Genomic DNA, 27,366 nt, shown 5'->3' with positions numbered 1-27,366 from the left:
AGCCTGTGCTCCGCAACAAGAGAGGCCGCGATAGTGAGAGGCCCGCGCACCGCGATGAAGAGTGGCCCCCGCTTGCCACAACTAGAGAAAGCCCTCGCACAGAAACGAAGACTCAACACAGTCATAAATAAATAAATAAAAAAGAACGTGAATTTCTTTAAAAAAAAAAAAAAAATTATTGAATTCCAAACCTATTGACATGAAATATCTATCCATTTACTTAGTCTTCTTTAATTTTGACCAATAATAGTTAATGGTTTTCACCATAGAAATTTTACATATATTTTGTTTGATTTGTTTTATAAGAAATTAATTTTTATTGTATTTTTAAATGGTATTTTTTGAAAAAATATTTTTCAACTATTACTAGAATATAGAAGGTCAACTATTTTTTGTATATTTATTTTTATATCAAGCATCTCTGCTAACCTCTCTTAATAATTTTAGTAATTTATTTGTAGATTCTGTTAGATTTTCTACATATTCAATCATTCTGTTTCAGAAAAATGACAGTTTTGTTTCTTCTCTAATCTTCACAATTTTAATTTCTCGTACTTGTTTCCCTTCACTGAGTAGTACTCTTGTGCAATGCTGAATAGAAATAGAGATAGCAAGCCTCTTTATTTCTTTCCCAATCTTAGGAAAGACTTTCAGTATTTTGCCCTGTTATCTGAAGGTATTCTGTACATATTGGATCCTCTTCATTTGATCAAGAAAATTCACTTTTATTTCTAGTTTGCTAAGAATTTTATCAAATACTTTTTATTTATTGGTTAAGATTTTTACCTCTTTACTCTGTTGGTATTGCAAAATAAACTGATTGATATTTGAACATTTATCTAACTGTTCGTACTTTGGATAAACCCAACATGGAAATAGCTCTTACGGATACTGATGGATGATGTTTGCTATTATTTCATGTTCATGAGTGGTGCCTGTACTTGCTAAATTTGAGTATCATGGTTATGCTAGACATAATAAATGAAGTGGAGCGTTTTCATTCATTTAAATTCTCTGGAAGAGTTTGTATAAGAATGGAAGACTCTTTCCTTAAATATCTGGTAGAACTTGTCAGTAAGCCATGTAGGCCTAGAATTCTGGATAATATTTTAGTTAAAGATTCAGTGTCTTTAGTAGCTATAAGACCCTTCAGGTATTTAATTTCTTCTTATGCAAGTTTTAGTATGTTATATTTTTCCTAGACATTTTCCCACTTCACCTAAATTTCAATGTTTTGGTTTAAGATTGCTCATAATACTCACTTATCTTTTCAATATCAATAGTATCTGTAGCATTGTTTTTTCTCTTTTTTTATATTATCCTAACAAAATTTTAAAACTTATTATTGTTTATGATTTATTTTTTTAACATTTTTTTTGCTATTTCAATTTCTACTTTATACAATTCCATTTCCTTAAGTTTATTTCATCTTTAAAAAAAAAATCTTGAAAGGAATCTTTGGCTCATTAATTTTCAGTTTGTAGACCATATCATAATTGGTATTTTCATTATCATTTGGTTCAAATTATTTTCTATTTGCCATTTGCTTTCTTCTTTGGCCCTTGAACAGTTTAGACATATATTTCTCAACATACATGCATATGGAGATTTTCTAGCTTTTGTTAAATTAATACTTAGCATAATTCCATAGGGATCAGAAAACCTACTGTGTTGAGAATATGCTGAAATTTGTTGACACTTGCTTTATGACCCAGCATATTCCCATATTGTAAGTGTTCTGTCTATGCACACAAAAATGTGTGTTCTGCACTTATGTGCAGTGTTTTCCATATGTTTTTTTTTTGTTTCCATATGTTTTTAATGCCATGTTTGTTAATTGTGTGTGATATATTAACCCTTACTGATATCTTGTTTGTTTGTTGTACCAATTACTGAGGCAAGAGTGTTAAAATCCCCCACTATAACTGTGAATTTGGCTATTACTTCTGGTTCTATCAATACCTATATATTTTGAGACCATGCTGTTATCTACAATAAAGTTTAGAATTGTATGTCTTCCCAGTGAATTAACACTTTTGTCATTATGAAATGCTTTTGTGTATCTCCAGTCTTCTTGCCTTTTTAAAAGTCCACAGTTCCTGGAGAAAAATATAGCTGTACCATATTTCTCTTGGTCTCTTTTGCTTTGGTATAACTTTTTCTTCATACTTTTACTTTCATCCTTTCTGAATCCTCATGTTTTATATCTGTCTCTCATTAAAAAAAATACAGATATATTTTAAAATTTTAGTCTCAATCATTTTTTAAAATCTTAGTCCATTCAAATTAAATGTAATTATTGATATATAGTTGGGTGTAATCTACAATCTTATTATATGCTTTTTATTTGTCCCGCCTGGTTCCTCTTCCTTTTTCTCTCCTTTCTTGTTTTCTTATGGACTTACTGAGGATTTTAATCACTTCATTTTTATTTTTATTAATTTGGAGATTATACATTTATTTTATATTCTTTTAGTGGCCAGCATAAAAATTTCCATTTTATTATTTTTAATAGAGACTTTACTTTTTAGAGCAGTCTTAGGTTCACAGCAAAACTGAGCAGAAAGTACAGAGATTTCCCCTATATCCCTGCCCCACACGTGCACAGTCTCCCACGGCTAACATTCCCCAACCAGAGTGGAACGTTTGTTACAATTAATGAACCTTCATTGACATGTGATTATCATCCAAAGTCCACAGTTTACATTAAGGTTCACTCTTGGTTTATTTACTTTTCATTCCTTTCTGCATTTCTGAGCTTCCTTTTATGATCGTTTTCCTTCCTGTGTTTCTGAGTTCCTGCTTTCTCACTCCAAAGTAATTTTCTCTCACTCCAAAATAATTTTCCCCTATTTCTTCAGCACTTCTGTGCTTTTAGGAAGATTCTTTTTAAAATTCATTAGTTGTTTTTAGTGAGAGAGCTAGTCCAAATTTCCTAGACCACCATTTCCAGAAATGGCTGAAACAGAAAGGGCTGTATTTTTTGTTCACTGACATCTTCAGCTGTAAACCTGCTTCCTGTTATAATACTCTCCATCTGCCTTATGCCCCGGCTTTACCTCTAGACCACATCCTTTCAAACTATGGGTGTCTGTGAAGTACTGCCAAGTTCCTCTTTATTTCCTCTGGACCGTGTCACTCTTTTGAAAATAGCTACAATTCTGTTGTTAGTGCAAGTACACTTTTAAAATTCTGAACACATCTATACTGTTTCTAACACAGATGCCTCAGAACTTTATTTCCTTTGACTTTTTGGGTAGGAATTTTTATGGAGGGTAGAGAGTATTAGGTATTTGAACTGTGATTATCTTACCTAGAATTCTACTTCTGAGGTCTCTATCTTTCTGCATGTATGTGTGCTCACACTTGTGAACTTTATGCAAAAATCATTCTTATTATTGATTTACTGATCTCCACCATCTCTGTAATAAGAGAGCAGTAGCTGTTTGCATTGCTCTTCAAATTTGTACCTCCTGGTCTTTGTGCTTTCAGATTATTATAAGAGAAATGAATATATGAGATAGCAAAAGATTGAAGTTGCATTCATTAATTAGATTAGTAGGTAAAAAACACCCTATAAACCAAAAAACTTTGTTAAAACCATTCCCCAATTCACAAGGTCACATAATTTTTTTGTCCATAATAATTCCACTATAGAGCAAACATCAGCAGGACACTCACTTGTGTCCTATCTATCTATCACTTATCAGTTATCCATCAATTCTCTTTTTCACGTCTCAGCTTCTTACTTGCTACTAAGAGGAATATGATTTCAAGTCTTCAGATTCTTTTCACTGGCTTTATTCCAAGGCTGAATTTTAACGTTTCCCTCTTCTTCCGCATCCTCCTTACTTCATATTCTTTCTGATCTCCCAGCCTTTTGTTTTCAATTTATTACAAACATCACCCCTTCTAAGAATTCCCAGTAGTATGATGCTTTACCTATCTCATGTAAAATGTTTTCCCTAGACATCCTCTTAATTTCTTCTATCTAAATAATATTATAATAATCATTATCAAAATATATTTTCATTTTACTGGCTATGAGAGATTTTCCAGGGACTGCATGTTCTTTGGGGAAAAGGTAGGTGGAGTTTGTGATAAATAAAGAAATAAGGACCAGTGTGATGTATATTTGTGAATTTCCCATATTCTCACGAGGCCCTCGTTCTCTTGGTTGCAGATTTCTCCATTGTGGTTGGGGTGCTGTTCCCTGTGGCCGTCATATTTGTGGTGGTTGCTATAGTAACCCGATACCAAAGCACCAGAGTAAAGCAGAAGGAAGTCCAGAGGTAGGCATTATCTTGCCTTGGGGACTTTTTTGGCCTCTAACTCACTTTAAATGTAAGGACCCAAATTATCCAATTTAATTTTAGTTTATTTCAAATACACAGAAATAAGTACAGATACATTTTTCTTGGACCAGAGGCTGGTTATTCTTTTTATTGGGAAATTCCTCACAGTAAGATCTCCTTTTTTTCTTCTGTTAATCACCATTTATAATTAAGAATAACTCTCATTATTAAAGATTTTTACGCTCATTATCCAAATACAGTATCTAAAATGTATTGATCATAGCTTTATGACAAGCACTCTGCTTAGCCCTTTTACATATATTATGTCATTTAATCTTCATAAGGAAATAATAGTTACGATTATTTCCATTTTATAGATGAAAAGGTGTTATAGATTGATCCTCACAACAATCCTGCAAGGTCAGGCACTTCACTTTTTTACTGATGTGGAAACAGAAGCTCAGGGAGATAAACTAACATGTTCAAGGTCTTACAAAGTAAGTAATGGAGTCTAGGTTTGCACATAGATCAGTCAGTCTTTCAAAGATAATCTTGACACTACAGTCTCTTTCTAACATTTTTAAAAATTGATTTATTCACCCAGAATGGGCTTTTAATAAATATTGAATGAATAAAACAAATCTTTAATTAAATGGCATAATTTAGATAAAAGTTGGATTCAGCACCATCATTATTAGGTTTCAGGGATTGGTAGAGAATGGAAAAGAAAATTAGTGGTAATGATTATTAATTACAGGACAAGAAAACCTGCAGGATGTCCTAGGGAGCAGCTGAAAACCCAGTCAATTACCAAGTATGAAACAATGGGCAAAGGAAACTAGCAGACTTCTCTTGAATCTCCCTCTCACGGGGAAGGAATTTCTAAGTCAGTTTATATGATATGCTTTCCCATACAGGCCACTGTCTACCACTGACACCGGGCCACACAAGCAGAAGAGGAAACCACAGACGGCGAAGACTGTTCAACCCCAAGAGGTGAACCATAGTCTGTACTGTGTTTGCCCTGGGTCCCAGTTTGTGATTCTCTCACTCTCTTGTCCTGACCAGCTGGCTGTCATTTCTACCCAGCAGTGTTTTACAAATCCATCTCACTAGTTAGTATGTAGCAAGGACTGTGGGCTCTGTAACTACACATTCAGAAAATTCACCTTTGCCTTTTGTTCAATGCAAAAGAGTCTCTCTACAATTCAGAGGCTGCTTTGCTGGGGTTCACAAAATGCAAAGAGAATAAAGAGAAAGGAGAGGGCAGATGCCCGCTCTCTCTTTCTCTCTCTCTCTGTGATTCTAGGTTGATTCCTTATTCCTTTTGCAATATCCCAATAATGGCAATAACATGTATACTTGTACGGCAATACCTGTAATATGTATAATCCTTAATGCCCTAGTTGTGTCCTGCAAGTTTAAAAATTTAAGTGGCAGTTATCTAATGACAGTGACATTGGTAATAATGTTTTTGATGGAAACTTACCCATCTCTGATAGCTCTGTACACAGCAGAATGCAGCAGCTGGGCCACTGTGATTTTCCATCCAATCTCTTAGTGTCGTCTTAGTTCTGAGCTCACACGATCAGAAAGGGATGCTTATTTGGAAGCTGAAATTAGGATACCAATCGTTTCATTTTTTTAAATTTATTTTTATTGAATGAAACATTCTTTAAATTCTATAGTGTTTTACAATTTTCAAAATTTTCACACACATGATTTCATATAAACCCATTTGAAAATTTTATTTTGTTCTTTTTAGATGAAGCTTGACACACCTGACCTTCCGGCAGAGGAGGATGTGCCTCCAGCTTCTGTTGTGAGTTGGTAACTTCTCTTAAAACTCCCTTCCAATCTAACCTCAAGGGAATACTAGTGAAAGACATAACCCACAATGCCCAATTATTTCTTCAGGAGAATGTTCAGATCTGTGTGAATATTCATAGAAAATATGGATTCTTCTGCAAAACTTTTTGAAAAGACGAAATACGAGCTTGCCTTTCCATTATACTACTAAATTTAACCCTTCAACCTGAATTACCGGGTCTGAAAAGCTAATTCATTAAAGAAGAGAACCGATCTGCTTCATAGAATGCTATCTTCATCATATGTCTGTTGGCATTGAGCTTATTTCTGAACTGCATGTGTGCACCTAAGTGAAAGCAATTAAATGTACAGGTTTAGAAGATTCCTAGTCTTCCATTTCTGAAAGTGATTTAAGCCTTTCCGTTAAGCACACCTGTTTTCGAGGCCCCGTTTTTAAATTTTTTTTTTTAACCTTCTTACTAGCTAATTACGAAGCCAGATTTTTCTCCACCGCCGATTCCTACATCTGTGTCATTCTCTTTCCTTGTAAGTATCAGATGGTCACTGGCAGTGTTTTAAATGTCTCTTGTGCCCAATGTGAAGGGTGTCTTCAGATTTCTGGGTTCCCTTTCAGGGTATGCTAAGGTAACCTGAGATATCATAGCCCATAGGAATATCTGAGAAAGAAGGCCTACTCACTATCTACAAATTAGAATGGCTATTAATTTTTTACTGTTAAAAATAGTTCTACTGTTACATAATTGTTAAGAAATGGTAAATGGTTCTGCTGTAGAAGTTGAATTGTCTCCTTCACAGGTTAGTTTCTAGATGCTTGTTTTGGAGGATACAAAATTGTATTATAAATTAGACTGTACTTGTTTATTCTAGATAGAATAAATAAGGCCTATATTATTCACAGTTTTCTAGAGCAGGAAGGGTATGAAAAATGGAGCACATGAAGGCAAACCCAGAATAAAAGCCAAGCACTCATGAAGTAACAGGTAGAGTCATTCGCTCAAATGAATCCAGAACATATTCCCCTCATACTTGGTACTTTGTTGTGAGTAAATGAGAAGGAATTAAAACTTAAGGTCATTTTTTTCAATAATTTTTACATTTTTGGTGGGAAAACAAGTCATATGCATATGGAGCACTTAACTCCTCATATATTACATGTGCCAAAGCAGGCAGTACTATTGAGAGAAGTATGGTGAGGGGACAATGAATGGGGTAGGAATGGGAAAGTAAGAGGAAGGTCCATTGACTAAGTGGTTGGAATTTGTACTGGACCCTTAGAGTTGGGTAGAATTTAAAATAAGTGACAAGGAGATAAGAAAGGATTTAAATAAGGAAATAAGTATAGCAAAGATGGGAATTGCACAGCATTCCTAATGCCCTACCATTATTTTTGTCCCTAATATAGCATAAAGACACAAAAAGACTTTCCTCTACTGTTTTCAAGGATAAGCCAATGTCTACACTTAAGGTAAGAGATCTATAACCAAACTATTCTAATCTTGTAGCCCTCCTAGAATCAAGGACAGAAGTTCTAACCATGTCTTCCTAGAAGATGTTCACTAAGGACAGTGTCTATATGAGTATATTTTGGGTTCTAGTATATGTCTTCCTTCTGAGCTTGGACAAAAACCAAGAGAAAGAAGATGTAAGGGTCTTTGCTAGAAAGTGATGATGACCCCAGTATTCTTTGTTTTCTCAGAAAAATTACCCAGGGATAGTGAGATGGAGAAAATTCTCCACAGAAAAATTACTCAGCGTGGCATAATTCTTCTCCCGATGCCCCACCCTCTACATTTGATAAGTGGCCAGGTGGATAGTTGAATCCCAGTGTGATGTTTTTCTCTCCTTTCTCTACCCTCTTATGTTTCCACTCCTTCACTGTGAAGTATCAAATAAGCTACAGAATAGGAAGTGTGACTACAGAGAAATCATTTTAATTTCTTAATAGTTCAAAGTTATGTAATATCTAAATTTTTAGGAAAAGTTCATTATTTAAGAGTTCTGTCTTTTTTTAGGGCTCCAATCCAAAAGTCTGAAGTAACAGCTAAGCAAGGATTGGTGGGTAAATGATCAACTTAGAAGACTGGACAATCTGAATGGAAGAGAAATGTACTAATATTGCTGTTGACACTCAAGGAGGTTACTATTTCTTGATTATACTTTGAAGACATAAAACTTTCAAGAGAGACATACTCTTGAGAATCTTTGTATGAATTAAAATTTTCTGTTCTCTATACTCATGGGAAAGAGGATGGCTCTAAAGAAAGAGCTATAAAGCTGAAATCTCTAATTAGGTGAATTTCCTAACCTTCCCCACACCCCCCCCCCCTTTTTTACTGTGATGTTGACTAATATTTGTTAAAGGGTTTTGAGCACCTTGATTTTCTCATTCAGTAGGAATTAATTCACCCTCTAATGAAAGCAAAAAACAAGAAATCACAGGAAACTGGGAAGGATGGGAGAAAATTGTATACTCCTCATTCCATGACTAGCAATAGCTTAATTGTTTTAACCCTGAAACTGTCAAATTAGAACCCTCAGTTACAAAGAAAATTATACAAACATTCTCTGGTTTATATCATGTCTTTTTCCTACCCTTTCCTACCCTACATTATCTTCTGGAATTCTTATTAGCTGTGTCATTGGAAGTTCACTACAATTGATTAAAACTTTATTAATTAAATTGTTTTTTCATAGAAATTTGTATAATTCTGTTACTGGCAAGCTTAAAGTGAACATTACTTTCTAAGTAGAAAAAGTTTTAGTTAAACAAGTTAATAACATAAACCAGAGGTTGTAAACTGCTGGCCAGCAGGATGTGTCTGGACTGCAGATTTGTTTTATTTGGCCTCAATGATTTTGGCCAAAAAGTATTTTTTAATGTTTTGAATGTATTGCCAATATTTAAAACTTGGGAGATCTTGCGTAAACATCCAGATCTCCAGCATTTTAAAAGTAATCAAATGGTTTGTCAACACTGGAATCACATTGCCCACAGCAACCATCAGCTTAGTTGACTGGTGATGGAACAAACATTGTAGGTTACCTACCAAAAACTCCTTTCTTGCTTTTCAGAACCCAAATTTTGTTCAGTTTTCCATATGCATTTCCATTTTCATGCATGCATGAAAAGATAATCTCTGTAATAACCTATATGGGAAAAGAATCTGAAAAAGAATAGATAAATGAATATGCATAACTAAATCACTTTGCTGTACACCTGAAACTAACACAACATTGTAAATCAACTATACTCCAATATAAAATAAAAAATTAAACAAAAAAGATAATCCTAACTCCATCTCCTGGATACATTTCTATCACTCTAAGTCAATCATAATAATCTCATTTCCCTTACCAGTGGTTGATTGATTTGGAGGTAAGTGTATTAACCCACCCTACCCCCCCCCCCCCTTTTTTTGCCAATGGGACAAGACAGGAGATATGCTGGGGAATTTCTAGGAAAGATATCCTTGTCCCTTCTGGCTATTTGGATATCCTATCTGGTATTGTTGCAGCCATGTTGTGATTATGCGGGTATGGCTGATATACTGAATAAGATAGAGCAGAAAAATGAAAAGAATAAAACCTGGTCTTTTAATGATGTCATGAACTAGTAGATTAATAACTGCCTGAATCACCATGTACTTTCTTGGGACTTCTGTTGCATGACCAATAAAATTTTCTTATTGTTTAAGCCATTTCAAGTTAAATTTGCTCTTATTTGTGACAGAAGCCATCCTGACTAATAAAGTAGCTGCTCCTATTATTAGGGCACATGCTTTCCACTTCATCATCATCGCTATATATTGCTTCCAGAAAAAGACCTTCCCTTGCCAATGACAACTTTAGACATTGCTTAGCAATTAGTCCTGGACAGTCTGCTATTCTGCTCAACACTAATACAATATTACTATTCTTAATCTGCTAAATAAGTAATATTGTTATGGAAACTAAATCCCTAAGCAGAAGAAAATTATGGTATGCAGTTTACTATGAAAGTATCTCCTTGTTAAAATTTAATTCTTTTCTCTCTCACACCTGGTGTTGAAGTCCATACTCTTTTTTTTAAAATAAATTTTTTAAAATGTATTGTGGTAAGAACATTTGACATGACATCTGTCCTCTTAACAGATACTTAAATGTACATCAAAGTATTGTTACCTGTAAGTACAATATTAGACAGCAGCTCTCCAGTTCTTATTCATCTTGCATAATTGAAATTTTATGCCCATTGATTGGCAACTCCCCATTTTCCCCTCCCAGCCTCTGGCAACCACAATTCTGTTCTTTGCTTCCAAGAGTTTGCCTATTTTGGACATCTCATATAAATGGAATCATGCAATATTTGTCCTTCTGTAATTCGCTTATTTCATTTAGCATAATGTCCTGCAGGTTCACCCATGTTGTTGCATATGACAGGATTTCCTTCCTTTTTTAAGGCCAAATAATATTCCTTTTTACGTATATAACACATTTAAAAAACCCATTCATTCCTTGATGTTACATTGCTTCCACATTTGGGGTATTATGAAGAGTGCTGCAATGAACATGGGATTGCAGATAACTCTCTGAGACCCTGATTTTAATTAGTTTATATAAATACCCAGAGGTAGAACTGTTGAATCATATGGTAGTTCCATTTTAAATTTTTTGGAGGAATCTTCATACTGTTTTCCATAGCAGCTGTACCAATTAACACTCGCACGAACAGAGCACAAAGTTTCCCTTTTCTCCACACCCTCGCCAACTCTTCTGACCTCTGGCCTCTTTGATACTAGCCATCCTAACAAGTGTGAGGTGATATTTCATTGTGGTTTTGATTTGCATTTCCCTGATGATCAATGAGGTTGAGCACTTTTTTATATACCTGTTGTCTGTCTTCTTTGGAAAAATGTCTGTTAGACTCCTTTGCCCATTTTTTTAAACCTGGTTGTTGTTTTGAAAATATATATAAAAATTTTACCATTTTAACCAATTTTAAGTTTACAATTCAGTGGCATAAGTACATTCACAATGCTGTGTACCCATCACCACTATCCACTTTCAGAACTTGTTCATCATCCCAAACAGAAATTCTGTACCCATTAAATACTTCCCATTACTACTTCCCCCAAGCCTGATAACCTTTCTTCACCTTCTGTCCATATGAATTTGCCGATTCTAGGTACCCTAATAAGTGGGATTATACAGTATTTTTTTTCTTTCACGTAACTGGTTTATTTCACTTAGCACAATGTTTTCAAGGTTCATCCATGTCATAGAATATATCAGAATGTCATTCCTTTAAAAGGCTTAAGAGCCAATATCATTTTAATATATTTATTTTCTCCTTAAAACAGTTGGAGGCAATTTCTGGGGTTCCACATCCTCACGCACATTATCACTGTTTTCAGACTTGCTCATTTCCTAACCCACTAATTCTTTTTACACGTTGCTTCTTGATGAACATACTTTTGAGTTGATCATTTTACTCACTTTATTCTTAGTATTTTAGAACCTTGTTTTAAAGCAAGGGTCTTGCTAGCCTCTTCTTAGCAAGAACCACGTCTTAAGTTGCTTTCCTAGCCTTACCAAGCATCTGCATGAGCTGAGTGTTGAAATCCTTAGTGTACAACCCTGATGGGGACCTAAAGGAAGCTGGTAAGTTTGTCTAAGTGAAAAACAGGGTGATAACAATCTGACTATAGATAATGGTCTCCTCCTGATGTCCCAGTAACTTCTGATGAAGGTGATTGCAGCCTCTGACTGCACAAATTGTTGCATTTGAGAAAGCCCCTGATTCAGAGGCCAAGTACATAATGACTCAGTATATAACATTTTCCCTCCTAAGTCAATGTGTGTCACCCGTTTGGCTTTCTAAACTCCAACTGCTGTGACGTAGCCTGCTGAGGTTTGTGTGTCTTTGGGGACATCTTATAACTATAATTAGAATGGAGTCTACAGCAGCCAGTTCTAGGCAGACTCCTTTAGTCCTACTTGCCAATAGCAGGCCGAGCAGACCCAGCGAAAAGCTGAAGTGTCAGATGGGGACCCGGAGAAAGTCAAGAGCAAATTTAATGGAAATGTTCAGAAAAGAATCAGGAAAAGTTTTAAAAAAATGTTATGTGTGGGGGATATACAATACACAGGGATAAAAGCAGAGACAGTTCTCCCAGCTCTTCCATTAACTAGCCTTTTAGACTTAGTAAATAATTTGAACTCTGTGGGCATCTTTAAATTTCCTATGAAATGCAATTAACAATTCACAAATTGCCAATATCTAAAGAGGGTTTTCTAAGAAATGTGTAAAGGTAGTATGAAAAACATAAAAAGAAAAAGAGAAAAGAAGAGAGATGTCCATAGTCTAGAAGGGCAGATAATGTCCATCTGTCAAGGATCTACCCATAAGATGCTTCCATTCTTGGATTTGTCAAAGGTGGAGCCCTTCTCTGTACAGGCTACTGTTTCACGCATCTTTGAGCAGGAAGTAGGGCAAAGTTACTTATTATGTGTAGATACTTCATTGGTGAGCCTCTATTTTTTTTAGTGTTTTGTTGCGTCTATGAAGTGCTTTTAGAATTTGTCTCCATACCCTTATTCCTCCTCTTCCATTAAGTCTAAATCTCAGCCAGAACTTCTGGGTTAAATCAAACACTGTCCTAGATTTGGGGCTGCCATGTAAAATGACCTGGAATTGATATCTGAGGGAAATCAACAAGCACTGGATCCATAAAACTATTAGAAAAAATGAAATCACAAATGATTGTAAATTTGGTGATTTTTTAAAAAGTTAGAATATCATAGGGTAATGATAAAAGTTTACAACTGTAGAGTACAATATGATTTATACAAGCCTGTGTGTATGTGTGTGCATGTATGTCTTCGCTTAATCCTTACAACATTGTCCTCATTTTACAGATGAGAAAACAGAGATAAAAATGAGAGTAGGTTATTTTTCTCTAGATTACTCAGCTAGGACGTGTTGAAATAGGGTCTCAAACCCAACTATTCTGACTCCAAGTTTTTAGTCCCTTCTACACAACCATACTGTCTGCAGCAAAACTATTTTGAACAGAAAGGCTCATTTAACGTTATAGTACTAAGTAGAGAAATTCCCCTTTATCTCCAGCTATAATTTCCTTTCTACAGTGTTACCAGTGAAAATTTATCTATTGCTGGAGTCAAATTTTATGCCCCTTGGCTGTCCACTCCTTCTGAAAATAACTTTTAATTTTTCTCCCCATTCTTCCCGCTATTGATAGCACAGAGCCTGGAAAATGGTAAGTACTCAAAAAGTCCTTAACAAAAGTCTTTGGTCAAGACTCTGGATTTAGCATTATGCAACTTACACTTACCTGGTTGTTTTCTTTTGTTCTTTAATGCAAACATTTACAAAAATGTCAATTTACTATGTTGACTTTTGGGATAGAAAGATTAACCTCTTTCCCTGCTGTCCTGGGACACACAGCCTCGTTCTAAAGACTGATGTAAATAAATATAGAAATAAACTTATTGCTAAAATAACAGCACCAGGGAACACGGGGGAAATATTTATCAAAGCAGGGCATGAGAAATTTCTCAGGGAGGTGCCATTTAAACTTAAAATAGCAGGTTTGTCAGGCCTATAAAGGAAACAAGAAGAAAGGGGCATTCTAGGGAGATAATGAGATTCAACAATAGCATGTATGAAGTTATGGTTCATCAGGTTTATCGAGGTTAGCCTGAAATAAAGCGTTTTATTTATTTATTTTTTAAGGAGTCTCTTTATATATTTACATACACCACCCTTCATTAAACATACACACACATTGTGCACACACAAATTGTGGAGGTTTCAAAAAGTATAACAAAAGGAAGAGAAACAGTTAAGAGAATTAGAAAATAAGAAAGCAAGAAAGTTCCAGAAACCATAAAGCCATGGGTAAAAGATGAGACCAGTGAAATATAAAACATACAGCCCTACAAGTTTAAGTATGAGCTCTAAGTTTTACTCCAAACTATCTGAAGACAAAAAAGTAAACAAACAAGAGAAGTAAACAGGATTGATAGGAGATGGATAGCACCCATAAAATAAAAACAAACATACTATCAACAAGGATAATAAAACTACATAAACAGAGCAAAGCCAACCAAACAAATACATAAAAATTAGAAGGAGCACAGCTCTTCCTGTTTCTGAGAGTTTTCATGGTGGTATCGTTATTGGATCAAACTTGAAAACCTGACTTTGCCTTTTTCCTGAGCTCTCACACTGGTATCCCCCAGGTATTTCACAGATACAGATTCTCGACTACTTGCCCTAACCCATGCTATACTCACACCCAGTAGGAAAAGAACCTCAAAAGGGAGGAATGTGTAGGCTCAATTCAGCTCATTGGCCCAACCTTTTCACCAGTGACTTTAATCCATTACTTGTCACAGTAATGGAGTAATTATTTCTAACTAAGCTGTAAACCATGAATTGAGAAACCAGATAATTGACCTTTCTCATGCTAATATCTCATATCATCGCTGAACAAATGAAATAGGTATTTTAACCTGTTTTAAGAGTACTTGCAGCAATATGGATGGACCTAGAGATTATCATATTAGGTGAAATAAGTCAGACAGAGAAAGACAAATATCATATGATATGACTTATATGTGGAATCTAAAAAAATGATACAAATGAATTTATTTACAAAATAGAAGCAGACTCACAGACCTAGAAAACAAAGGGTTTTCCAAAGTGGAAAATCAGGGAGAGGGATAAATTAAGAGTTTGGGATTAAAATATACATATTATATTATATATATATATATATATATATATATATATACACACACACACACACACACACACATATTGTTACATATAAAATAGATAACCAACAAGGTCCTACTGTGTAGCACAGGGAACTATACTCAATATCTTGCAATAACCTATAATGGAAAAGAATATATATATATGTATACACATATGAAACTGAATCACTTTGTTGCACACCTGAAACTACCACAACATTGTAAATCAACTATATTTCAATAAAAATTTTTTAAAAATTAAAAAGAGTACTCAAATTTTTTAAAATGTGCATTCATAGCATATTTAAATTTGCCACTGAGAAAATTTAATATCTGAAAACTGGATGGCTTTACACCAAGTGACACTGGTTACATTTTATATCATTTTACAAGCATTAGTTATAAATGTTTCTATTTCAATTGATTATTTGGAAACCTGAATCTATTGTTTTTCTATAAAATCATTTCTAGCCTCATTGGATTGATAGTTTTTGGTCACTAAAATATTTAGAGAGAGTATTACAATATTCTCTCTCCTGCAATAATGAGTCTTGATGAAAGGTGAGCACTGAAATCATCTATATTACTTTAAAATAATAAGGGCCCCACTTTATACCAACAGAATTTGAACAGAGGAGGAAGGAATCAAAACATCAGATTTTTAATAACTTCTAGAGGTGATCCCGATGTGTACTCTTCACTAAGAACCAAAGATTTAATGGGAATATATCAGCCATCATTTGCTACCTATATCCCATTCCTATATCCTAACTGATCTTGTTTGTTCATGGAAATTAGCATCAGGAACAGGAAAAGTTATTTGATTACAAAAATATTTTAAAATATATATGTTTTTCAGCAGTCACAACCTCTTATCCAATACATTGTAATTAAATTATAAACATAGGGTATTTTATTGGTATTGATATTTCATTCCAACTGATAAAAAACTTTGGGGCTTTAACTGAAGTAAAAGGAAGCCAAAGTTAAGTATTAGAAACAAAGGCTACAGACAATATTGAAAATTTAACTTGTAAAGAATCAAGAACGAGCAATATTTATATTTGAAGCTATCATTTTCTCTCTTGGTGTTCGCTGAATAAGAAAGTTGTATAAGGATATCAAGTGTAAACAACAAAATATATGCAACTGTAGCAGAACCCAAAGCAATTGGGATAATCTGATTAGTTGCCACACACATTCATGGTTCACTAAATTTTTGAGGTTCATTCCCATGATTGAAGAGAAAAGAGAAAGCTTTTATTTTCTAGAGCAGTTTTGGGTTCACAGTAAAATTGAGTGGAAGGTACAGAGAGTTCCCACGTACCTCCTGCCCCCCCCTCACATGCACACAGCCTCCCCCACTATCAACATTGCCCACCAGATGGTACATTTGTCATAATCGATGAAACTACATTGACACATTGTTATCATTCAAAGTACATAGTTTACATTAGTGTCCACTTTTAGTGTTGTCTATTCTAGGGGTTGGACAAACATATAATGCCATATATCCACCATTATAGTACCATATAAAGTATCTTCTTCACTCTGCACATTCATTCTTCCCACCCACCCAGCCCCTGACAATCACTGATCCTTTTATTGTCCCCAAAGTTTTCCCTTTTCAGAATGTCATAGAGTTGGAATCATAAAGTATGTAACTTTTTTCAGATTGGCTTCTGTCATGTGGCAATATACATTTAAGTTTCTTCCATGTCTTTTCATTCTTGATAGTTCATTTCTTTTCAGTGTTGAATAAAATTGCATTTCTGGATGTACTACAGTCTATTTATCCATTCACTTGCTAAAGGATATCTTAGTTGCTTCCAATTTCTGGCAATTATGAAAAAGCTTCTATAATTATCCATATTCAGGTATTTGTGTGAACATAAGTTTCATGCATTTGGCTAAATACCAAGGAAAGAGATTGCTGGATTGTATGGTTACTCCAAATTGTCTTCCAAAGTGGCTGAAACATTTTGCTTTCCCACCAGCAAAGAATGAGAGTTCCTGTTGCTCCGCATCCTCCCCAGCATTTGATACTGTCAGTGCTCTGGATGTTGGCCTTTCTAATAGGTGTGTAGTGGTATCTTATTGTTGTCTTAATTTGCAGTTCCTCATGATATATGATGTTGAGTGTTTTCATATGCTTATTTGCCAAACATAGCCTTTTGAACTGATCCAGGCACCTTTTATTTTGTTGCAACTGAAGATAATGTCATAATAAAATTTATATTTGAGTCCTTCTAATATCTCTTGAGATGGTAAATCTTCCATGCAGTGACTCAGATGACCTCAAATGATACCTCCATTAGCAATAGGTGGGTCTTACAACTAAAGATACATGAGCTGTTTGGTTTAGACTTCTGCTTTCTTCTTGGAACACAAAATGGAGAAGTAAAGAGGGAAAAAGGAAGCTAGGCTGATACAAATAGGTTTTGTAATTAGAAAGGGATTTTAAAGGACACATTCAGCTGAATGATCTAATTCTAGGTAAATTTATTTAGGAAAGAAAACATGCATATCTTGTTTACATTTAAAAATCATCCAGTCATTTCAAGGAAATAAGCTGATGTGGCACATCTGGCTATTTCTTTAGTCCCAGGAGAACTTAAGGAAGCTGGAAGACTTCCCCAGATAATGTGGGAGTGGGGGTGGATTTGTTTTTAGATTTCTGTGTGTGGCTTTGGCTTGGAACAGGAGGCAGCCTGGAGATCTGTGAGAGGGTAAAAGAGGAACAGAAGGTATTGAGCTTCTCTGGCTGTTTGCCAGCTTTGCCTTGAATACACAGTGTGGTGTATTATATCTGCTCCAACTGGGGTTAGTCCTGGTGGACTCAGGGATAAAATCAGGGCAATAGAGAAACGCTGAGCAGTATGATTCCAGAGGAAATGAGACTAACTAATCCTTGACAGTTGTTTTCTCACCTCACCCGCTCTAAACTGACAAAGGAAGTAACATCTAAGGAGTTTATCTTACTAATGCTGTTTCTCTAGGGGCAAACGATGAAGGTCTGAGAGCTGTGTGTGGGTGGGGAGTAACTGACTTGTTTCCTTGTATTTGAGGTTTTCCACCCTGTGGGAGATGCATCAACTTCCCACTTTCTAGCTTTTCTAGCTGACAATATCTGAGGCTGTCCTTCTCTATATACATTTCTTAGTAGAATAAGCAATAGTGTTGTGTAAAAATGAGGCAGCTGACCCAAAAATAACACATTAGGGAAACAAACATTTCCAAAGACAAGCAATATGTTGGATTACAGATTCCAACCTAGGCAGAAATATTAGAAGAGAGGAGACAAAAATAATAATAAACATACTAATAGGAGTAAAGGAAGATAGCTCAAATATGAAACTAGGACAAGAAAACATAAAGAAAGGAACCAAGGGAAAATATGAGACATAAGAAAACATAATAGTTGAAATATATAGAATAAAATAGATAGAATAAATAATAGAATGGATAGAATTGAGGAACAAATCAGTAAACTTCAGAGACCAAATAAAAAGTTTTTTCCAGAAAGAACCAAAAAATAACGAAGAATTTTTTTTTTTAAAAAAAGGAGAGCCAAAAATTATGGAGGGTAAAAGTAAAAACGCTGAAGTCCAAATAATAGAAATCCCAGAAAAATGATATCTCAACAAAGGGGAGATAAGTAAATACTTGAATAATGGAGATGAATTTTCCAGACTTAAAAAAGAGAAAAGAGCACCGTATGAGAAAAGCCATGGAGAGTCAAAGGGGAAAGGGAAACAAAACATTAAAAAAAAAATCTTGCCCCTAGCAAATGTATGGCAAATTTAGGAATATCAAAGCAAAGAAAAAAATCCAATGATTCCAAGAGAAATAGCACATCAAATAGAAAAAAACCCAAGATTTTCATTGACCTCACATTTTCCAACAGCTGTAATAGATTCATGAAGGAAATACAATAGCAATTTTAAAGTTTTGAAGGAAAAAACTTAGAACTAGGATTTTATACCCAACCAAACTCTATTTAATTGTAAGGGTTTGTTCAACAATATTCTCAAGCATCAGGGGTTACAGAAATTAACTACACAAAGACCCACTTGAAAAGCCTTTTGGATAAATTAATAAATAAGACAAAAAAAAATCCAGAGTACACCACAAGAAATATATGAAGCAGAGATGATTAAACACCTTGATAAAATGTATGTATCCTAAAACAAAATAGTTATAGCTCCCTCCCCCAAAGTATATCCATAATTTCCCTGATTTGAAAGTCTGGATCAATTCTATTCAAGAAAACTTTCTGTTATGATGGAAGTATTCTACATCTTCACCCTGTAAATGGTAGCCACTAGCCACATAACTATTGAATGTTTGAGATATGGCTTCTATGACTTAGGGACTGAATGTTTAAATTGTATTTAATTTTAATTAATGTTAATCTTAATAGCCACATGTGGCTAGTGACTACTTTTTGGACAGTATAAGTCTAGATGATATCAATAAAATGTAAGACTTGGGAAAGAGCAAGGAATATGAAAGCCAGGTGAATTCTCGTCTTATTTGGGGAGAGAAATAGTTATCAATTATTTAAAAAGTAAGAAAGAATGTGAAAAGATGAAAACAAGGACAAAAAATACCAATAGTAACAATAAATATAATTAAACTAAACTTACAAGTTAAGAGACAAAGATTGATGAACTAAATAAAAATAAAATACAGATATGCATAGTTTACAAGTGAAACATCTAAAATATAATTTCATGTAAAGTGAAAAGATAGGAATAGAAATATCAGGCAAATATAAATAAAAAGAAACCTGGGGTATCCAATTATCAGAGAATATATACTTTATGGTAAAAAAGCATTATGAGGGATGGAGAGGGTAGGGAACAAAGAGAGTTACTGTATAATTTTAAAAGGTACAAAATAAAACGTAGTATCTTATGCATCTGTACACCTAATAAATTTCTAGAACCACAAGGGGAAAGTGATAAACTTGCCTTCATTGTAAGAGATCTCAACATCTTCCTTTTGATTATGAACAGTTCAAACAGACAAAAAATTAGGAAGAATATATAGGTGATGTGGACAATATAATTAACAAGCTAGGACTAATGTAATTATATAGAGGTCTGCATCAAACAACAAGAAAAAAAATCTAAAAAAAGTATTACAAAGAGATATAGCCAAAAATCCAAATACAGGGATTAAAATGTGACACTAAAAAAATATTTGAATACCCAAAAGAAGGCAAGAAAGGAAAAACAAGAGAATAAAAAGCAAATGCATGCAGACTCTGAAGGGGCTCATGCCAGGGAGTGCTTCCTGGGGCTTCTGCTGCCGGTGTCCTTGTCCTCACGGTGGAACAGGGCCACCCCCTGCCTCTGCAGGAGGCCCTCCAACACTAGCAGGCTTTTAAAAGGCTACTGCCAAAAGTTGTTTACATAAAAACTCAAAAGAGAAGAGGAACCAAGATGGTGGAGTAGAAGGACGTGTGCTCTCACTCCCTCTTGTGAGAACACCAGAATCACAACTAGCTGCTGGACAATCATCGACAGGAAGACACTGGAACTCACCAAAAAAGATACCCCACATCCAAAGACAAAGGAGAAGCCACAATGAGATGGTAGGAGGGGCGCAGTCACAGTAAAATCAAATCCCATAACTGCTGGGTGGGTGACTCACAGACTGGAGAACACTTATACCACAGAAGTGCACCCACTGTAGTGAAGGTTCTGAGCCCCACGTCAGGCTTCCCAACCTGGGGGTCTGGCAATGGGAGGAGGAATTCCTAGAGAATCAGACATTGAAGCCTAGTGGGATTTGATTGCAGGACTTCAACAGGACTGGGGGAAACAGAGACTCCACTCTTGGAGGGCACACACAAAGTAGTGTGCACATCAGGACCTAGGGGAAGGAGCAGTGATCCCAGGGGAGACTGAACCAGACCTACCTGCTGGTGTTGGAGGGTCACCTGTGGAGGTGGGGGGTGGCTGTGGCTCACCGTGGGGATGGGGACAGTGGCGGCGGAGGTTCTGGGAAGTGCTCCTTGGCATGAGCCCTCCCAGAGTCTGTCATTAGCCCCACCAAAGAGCCCAGGTAGGCTCCAGTGTAGGGTTACCTCAGGGCAAACAACCAACAGGGAGGGAACCCAGCCCCACCCATCAGCAGTCAAGCGGATTACAGTTTTACTGAGCTCTGACCACCAGAGCAACTGTCAGCTCTACCCACAACCAGTCCCTCCCATCAGGAAACTTACACAAGCCTTAGATAGCCTCATCCATCAGAGGGCAGACAGCAGAAGCAAGAAGAACTACAATCCTGCAGGCTGTGGAACAAAAACCACATTCACAAAAAGATAGACAGGATGAAAAGGCAGAGGGCTATGTGCCAGATGAAGGAACAAGATAAAACTCCAGAAAAACAACTAAATGAAGTGGAGATAGGCAACCTTCCAGAAAAATAATTCAGAAAAATGATAGTGAAGATGATCCAGGATTTCGGAAAAAGAATGGAGGCAAAGATCGAGAAGATGCAAGAAATGTTTAACCAAGACCTAGAAGACTTAAAGAACAAACAAACAGAGATGAACAATACAATAACTGAAATGAAAACTACACTAGAAGGAATCAATAGCAGAATAACTGAGGCAGAAGAACGGATAAGGGAACTGGAAGACAGAATGCTGGAATTCACTGCTGCGGAACAGAATAAAGAAAAAAGAATGAAAAGAAATGAAGACAATATTCATTTCTGGGACAACATTAAACGCAGGAACATTCACATTATAGGGGTCCCAGAAGGAGAAGAGAGAGAGAAAGGACCAGAGAAAATATTTGAACAGATTATAGTCAAAAACTTCCCTAACATGGGAAAGGAAATAGCCACCCAAGTCCAGGAAGTGCAGTGAGTCCCATACAGGATAAACCCAAGGAGAAACATGCAGAGACACATAGTAATCAAATTGGCAAAAAATAAAGACAAAGAAAAATTATTGAAAGCAGCAAGGGAAAAACGACAAATAACATACAAGGGAACTCCCATAAGGTTAACAGCTGATTTCTCAGCAGAAACTCTACAACCCAGAAGGGAGTGGCATGATATACTTAAAGTGATGAAAGGGAAGAACCTACAACCAAGATTACTCTACCCGGCAAGGATCTCATTCAGATTCGACGGAGAAATCAAAAGCTTTACAGACAAGCAAAAGCTAAGAGAATTCAGCACCACCAAACCAGCTCTACAACAAATGCTAAAGGAACTTCTCTAAGTGGGAAACACAAGAGAAGAAAAGGACCTACAAAAACAAACCCAAAACAATTAAGAAAATGGTCATAGGAACATACACATCGATAATTACCTTAAATGTGAATGGATTAAATGCTCCAACCAAAAGACACAGCCTTGCTGAATGGATACAAAAACAAGACCCATATATATGCTGTCTACAAGAGACCCACTTCACACCTAGGGACACATACAGACCGAAAGTGAGGGGATGGAAAAAGATATTCCATGCAAATGGAAATCAAAAGAAAGCTGGAGTAGCAATACTCATATCAGATAAAATAGACTTTAAAATAAAGAATGTTACAAGAGACAAGGAAGGACACTACATAATGATCAAGGGATCAATCCAAGAAGAAGATATAACAATTAAAAATATATATGAACCCAACATAGGAGCATCTCAATACATAAGGCAACTGCTAACAGCTATAAAAGAGGAAATCGACAGTAACACAATAATAGTGGGGGACTTTAACACCTCACTTACACCAATGGACAGATCATCCAAAATGAAAATAAGTAAGTAAACAGAAGTTTTAAATGACAGAATAGACAGATTTCACTGATATTTACAGGACATTCCATCCAAAAACAGCAGATTACACTTTCTTCTCAAGTGTGCACGGAACATTCTCCAGGAGACATCACACCTTGGGTCACAAATCTAGCCTCAGTAAATTTAAGAAAATTGAAGTCATATCAAGCATCTTTTCTAACCACAACGCTATGAGATTCGAAATGAATTACAGGGAAAAAAACGTGAAAAAACAAAAACACATGGAGGCTAAACACTATGTTACTAAATAACCAAGAGATCACTGAAGAAATCAAAGAGGAAATCAAAAAATACCTAGAGACAAATGACAATGAAAACACGCCGATCCAAAACCAATGGGATGCAGCAAAAGCAGTTCTAAGAGGGAAGTTTATAGCTATACAAGCCTACCTCAAGAAACAAGAATAATCTCAAATAAACAATCTAACCTTACACTGAAAGGAACCAGAGAAAGAAAAGCAAACAAAACCCAAAGTTAGCAGAAGGAAAGATATCATAAAGATCAGAGCAGAAATAAATGAAATAGAAACAAAGAAAACAATAGCAAAGATCAATAAAACTAAATGCTGGTTCTTTGAGAAGATAAACAAATTTGATAAACCATTAGCCAAACTCATCAAGAAAAAGAGGGAAAGGACTCAAATCAATGAATTTAGAAATGAAAAAGGAGAAGTTACAACAGACACTGCAGAAATACAAAGCATCCTAAGAGACTACTACAAGCAACTCTATACCAATAAAAAGGACAACCTGGAAGAAATGGACAAATTCTTAGAAATGCACAACCTTCCAAGACTGAACCAGGAAGAAATAGAAAATATGAACAGACCAATCACAAGTAATGAAATTGAAACTGTGATTAAAAATCTTCCAACAAACAAAAGTCCAGGACCAGATGGCTTCACAGGTGAATTCTATCAAACATTTAGGGAAGAGCTAACACGCATCCTTCTCAAGCTCTTCCAAAAATTTGCAGGGGAAGGAACACTCCCAAACTCATTCTATGAGGCCACCATCACCCTGATACCAAAACCAGACAAAGATACTACAAAAAAAAAGAAAATTACAGACCAATATCACTGATGAATATAGATGCAAAAATCCTCAACAAAATACTAGCAAACAGAATCCAACAACACATTAAAAGGATCATACACCACGATCAAGTGGGATTTATCCCAGGGATGCAAGGATTCTTAAATATATGCAAATCAATCAATGTGATACACCATATTAACAAATTGAAGAATAAAAACCATATGATGATCTCAATAGATGCAGAAAAAGCTTCTGACAAAATTCAACACCCATTTATGATAAAAACTCTCCAGAAAGTGGGCATAGAGGGAACCTACCTCAACATGATACAGGCCATATATGACAAACCCACAGCAAACATCATTCTCAATGGTGAAAAACTGAACGCATTTCCTCTAAGATCAGGAACAAGATAAGGATGTCCACTCTCACCACTATTATTCAACATAGTTTTGGAAGTCCTAGCCATGGCAATCAGAGAAGAAAAAGAAATAAAAGGAATACAAATTGGAAAAGAAGAAGTAAAACTGTCACTGTTTGCAGATGACATGATACTATACATAGAGGATCCTAAAAATGACACCAGTAAACTACTACAGCTAATCAATGAATTTGGTTAAGTTGCAGGATACAAAATTAATGCACAGAAATCTCTTGCATTCCTATACACTAATGATGAAAAATCTGAAAGAGAAATTATGGAAACACTCCCATTTACCATTGCAACAGAAAGAATAAAATACCTAGGAATAAACCTACCTAAGGAGACAAAAGACCTGTATGCAGAAAAGTATGAGACACTGATGAAAGAAATTAAAGATGATAGCAACAGATGGAGAGATACACCATGTTCTTGGATTGGAAGAATCAATATTGTGAAAATGACTACACTACCCAAAGCAACCTACAGATTCAATGCAATCCCTATCAAATTACCAATGGCATTTTTTACAGAACTAGAACAAATCATCTTAAAATTTGTATGGAGACACAAAAGACCCCGAATAGCCAAAGCAGTCTTGAGGGAAAAAAACGGAGCTGGAGGAATCAGACTCCCTGACTTCAGACTGTACTACAAAGCTACAGTAATCAAGACAATATGGTACTGGCACAAAAACAGAAACATAGATCAATGGAAAAAGATAGAAAGCCCAGAGATAAACCCACGCATCTATGGTCAACTAATCTATGACAAAGGAGGCAAAGATATACAATGGAGAAAATACAGTCTCTTCAATAAGTGATGCTGGGAAAATTGGACAGCTACATGTAAAAGAATGAAATTAGAACACTCCCTAACACCATACACAAAAATAAACTCAAAATGGATTCGAGACCTAAATGTAAGACTGGACACTATAAAACTCTTAGAGGAAAACATAGGAAGAACACTCTTTGACATAAATCACAGCAAGATCTTTTTTGATCCACCTCCTAGAGTAATGGAAATAAAAACAAAAACAAGCAAATGGGACCTAATGAAATGTAAAAGCTTTTGCATAGCAAAGGAAACCATAAATAAGACGAAAGACAACCCTCAGAATGGGAGAAAATATTTGCAAACGAATCAATGGACAAAGGATTAATCTCCAAAATATATAAACAGCTCATGCAGCTCAATATTAAAGAAACAAAAAACCCAATCCAAAAATGGGCAGAAGACCTACATAGACATTTCTCCAAAGAAGACATACAGATGGCCAAGAAGCACATGAAAAGCTGCTCAACATCACTAATTATTAGAGAAATGCAAATCTAAACTACAAGGAGGTATCACCTCACACCAGTTAGAATGGTCATCATAAGAAAATCTACAAACGACAAATGCTGGAGAGGGTGTGGAGAAAAGGGAACCCTCTTGCACTGTTGGTGGGAATATAAATTGATACACCCACTATGAAGAACAGTATGGTGGTTCCTTAATAAACTAAAAATAGAATTTCCATATGATCCAGCAATCCCACTACTGGGCACATACCCAGAGAAAACCATAATTCAAAAAGACACACGCACCCCAATGTTCACTGCAGCACTATTTACAATAGCCAGGTCCTGGAAGCAACCTAAATGCCCATTGATAGATGAATGGATAAAGAAGATGTGGTACATATATATGATGGAATATTACTCAGCCATAAAAAGAACGATATTGGGTCATTTGTTGAGACGTGGATGGATCTAGAGACTGTCATACAGAGTGAAGTAAGTCAGAAAGAGAAAAACAAATATCGTATATTAACACATGTATGTGGAACCTAGAAAAATGGTACAGATGAACCGGTTTGCAGGGCAGAAGCTGAGACATAGATGTAGAGAACAAACGTATGGACACCAAAGGCGGAAAGCTGTGGCGGGGGTGGGGGGATGGTGGTGTGATGAATTGGGTGATTGGGATTGACATGGATACACTGATGTGTATAAAATTGATGACTAATAAGAACCTGCTGTATAAAAAAATGAATAAAATAAAATTCAAAAATTAAAAAAAAAGCAAATGCAAAAAAGAGAAAGAAAACAGCAAAATAGCATATTCTCCCCACCATAATAAAAATATCTAAAATGAAAATGGGCAAAACACCTAAAATAAAACAGCCTAAGCAGATATATTAGAAGAGAGAGTCCAAAAATAACAATAAACTTATTAATAGGCATAAGAAGTTACTCCAAATATAAAACAAGAAAACATTAAAAAATATAAGGAAAAATATTAGGCATGAAAAACTTAACAGTTGAAATACAGAATAAAATAGAATAAATTGTGGAATGTACGGAATTGAAGAACAAATCAGTAAATTAAAGAAATCAAGTAGAGAAAATATTTCCAGAAAAAAGTTTAAAGTTTGATTTACATCCATAGAGACATATACTCAATAGTACTGTAAAATAGAATTGACCATAAAAACACATATCATGTAAACACTCTTTAAGAAAGCTAGTGTGGTTACATAAATATAAGAAAAAATAGATTTTATACAAGAAATACAGCTGGAAACAAAAAGGGACATTCATCATGAACATATAATAATGTCAAATGTTGTGCACCAAGTTATAAAGCTTAAAAATACATGAAACACAAACTAAAAAGCATTAAGGGAGAAATAGGTAAATCCACAATTATGGTAGGTGATTTAAAATACCTCTTTCAGGCATTGATGGAACAACCTGGAAAATTTTAACAGTACAGTTATAGAAGACTTGAACAACACTACCAACTAGGCAACTAGTATGACTTAATTAATAATGAGTACAGTATTATATTCATAACCACAGAAAATATATGATTTTTAAGAGAACATGGATTTTTCACTAATATGTTGATGAATGTCTCATATATTTCAAAAGACTGTAATGTTACAAAAATTTTCTCAGAACACAACAGAAATATATTAGAATTTCATTTAAGTGAGATATATTGGAAAGCTCCAAATATTTTGCAATTAGGCAGTATGCTTCAAAATCTCATAAATTAATAACAAAAATAAAATTAGGAGATATTTTTAACTGATATTTTTATCTCTTTTAAATAAAAGAAATAGTGGATAGTGCTGAGAAATATATAGCTTCCCAATGTTTATGTTAGAAATTTAAAATCAATGATTCAAATAATAAAAAAATTAA

At 35.2% G+C, this 27,366-nt stretch overlaps 1 protein-coding gene across 1 annotated transcript in view; it reads left to right on the top strand.

Moving 5' to 3' along the window:
* ADAM28 (ADAM metallopeptidase domain 28) overlaps positions 1-8,735 on the top strand; it is a 359,288-nt gene extending 350,553 nt beyond the window's left edge. The window contains exons 20-25 of the mRNA XM_059926284.1: positions 4,184-4,292; positions 5,213-5,291; positions 6,061-6,117; positions 6,588-6,650; positions 7,528-7,590; positions 8,138-8,735. Of these exons, the coding sequence (XP_059782267.1) occupies positions 4,184-4,292; positions 5,213-5,291; positions 6,061-6,117; positions 6,588-6,650; positions 7,528-7,590; positions 8,138-8,158 (392 nt within the window). The 3' untranslated portion in view covers positions 8,159-8,735. The remainder of the gene's footprint in view (positions 1-4,183; positions 4,293-5,212; positions 5,292-6,060; positions 6,118-6,587; positions 6,651-7,527; positions 7,591-8,137) is intronic.
* Positions 8,736-27,366: the final 18,631 nt, after the last annotated feature.

Source organism: Balaenoptera ricei, chromosome 6 (genome assembly GCF_028023285.1).
Source record: "Balaenoptera ricei isolate mBalRic1 chromosome 6, mBalRic1.hap2, whole genome shotgun sequence".
NCBI lineage: Eukaryota > Metazoa > Chordata > Mammalia > Artiodactyla > Balaenopteridae > Balaenoptera > Balaenoptera ricei.
The sequence above is the reverse complement of the archived record's forward strand: the minus strand, read 5'-3'. Positions and strand labels throughout refer to the sequence as shown.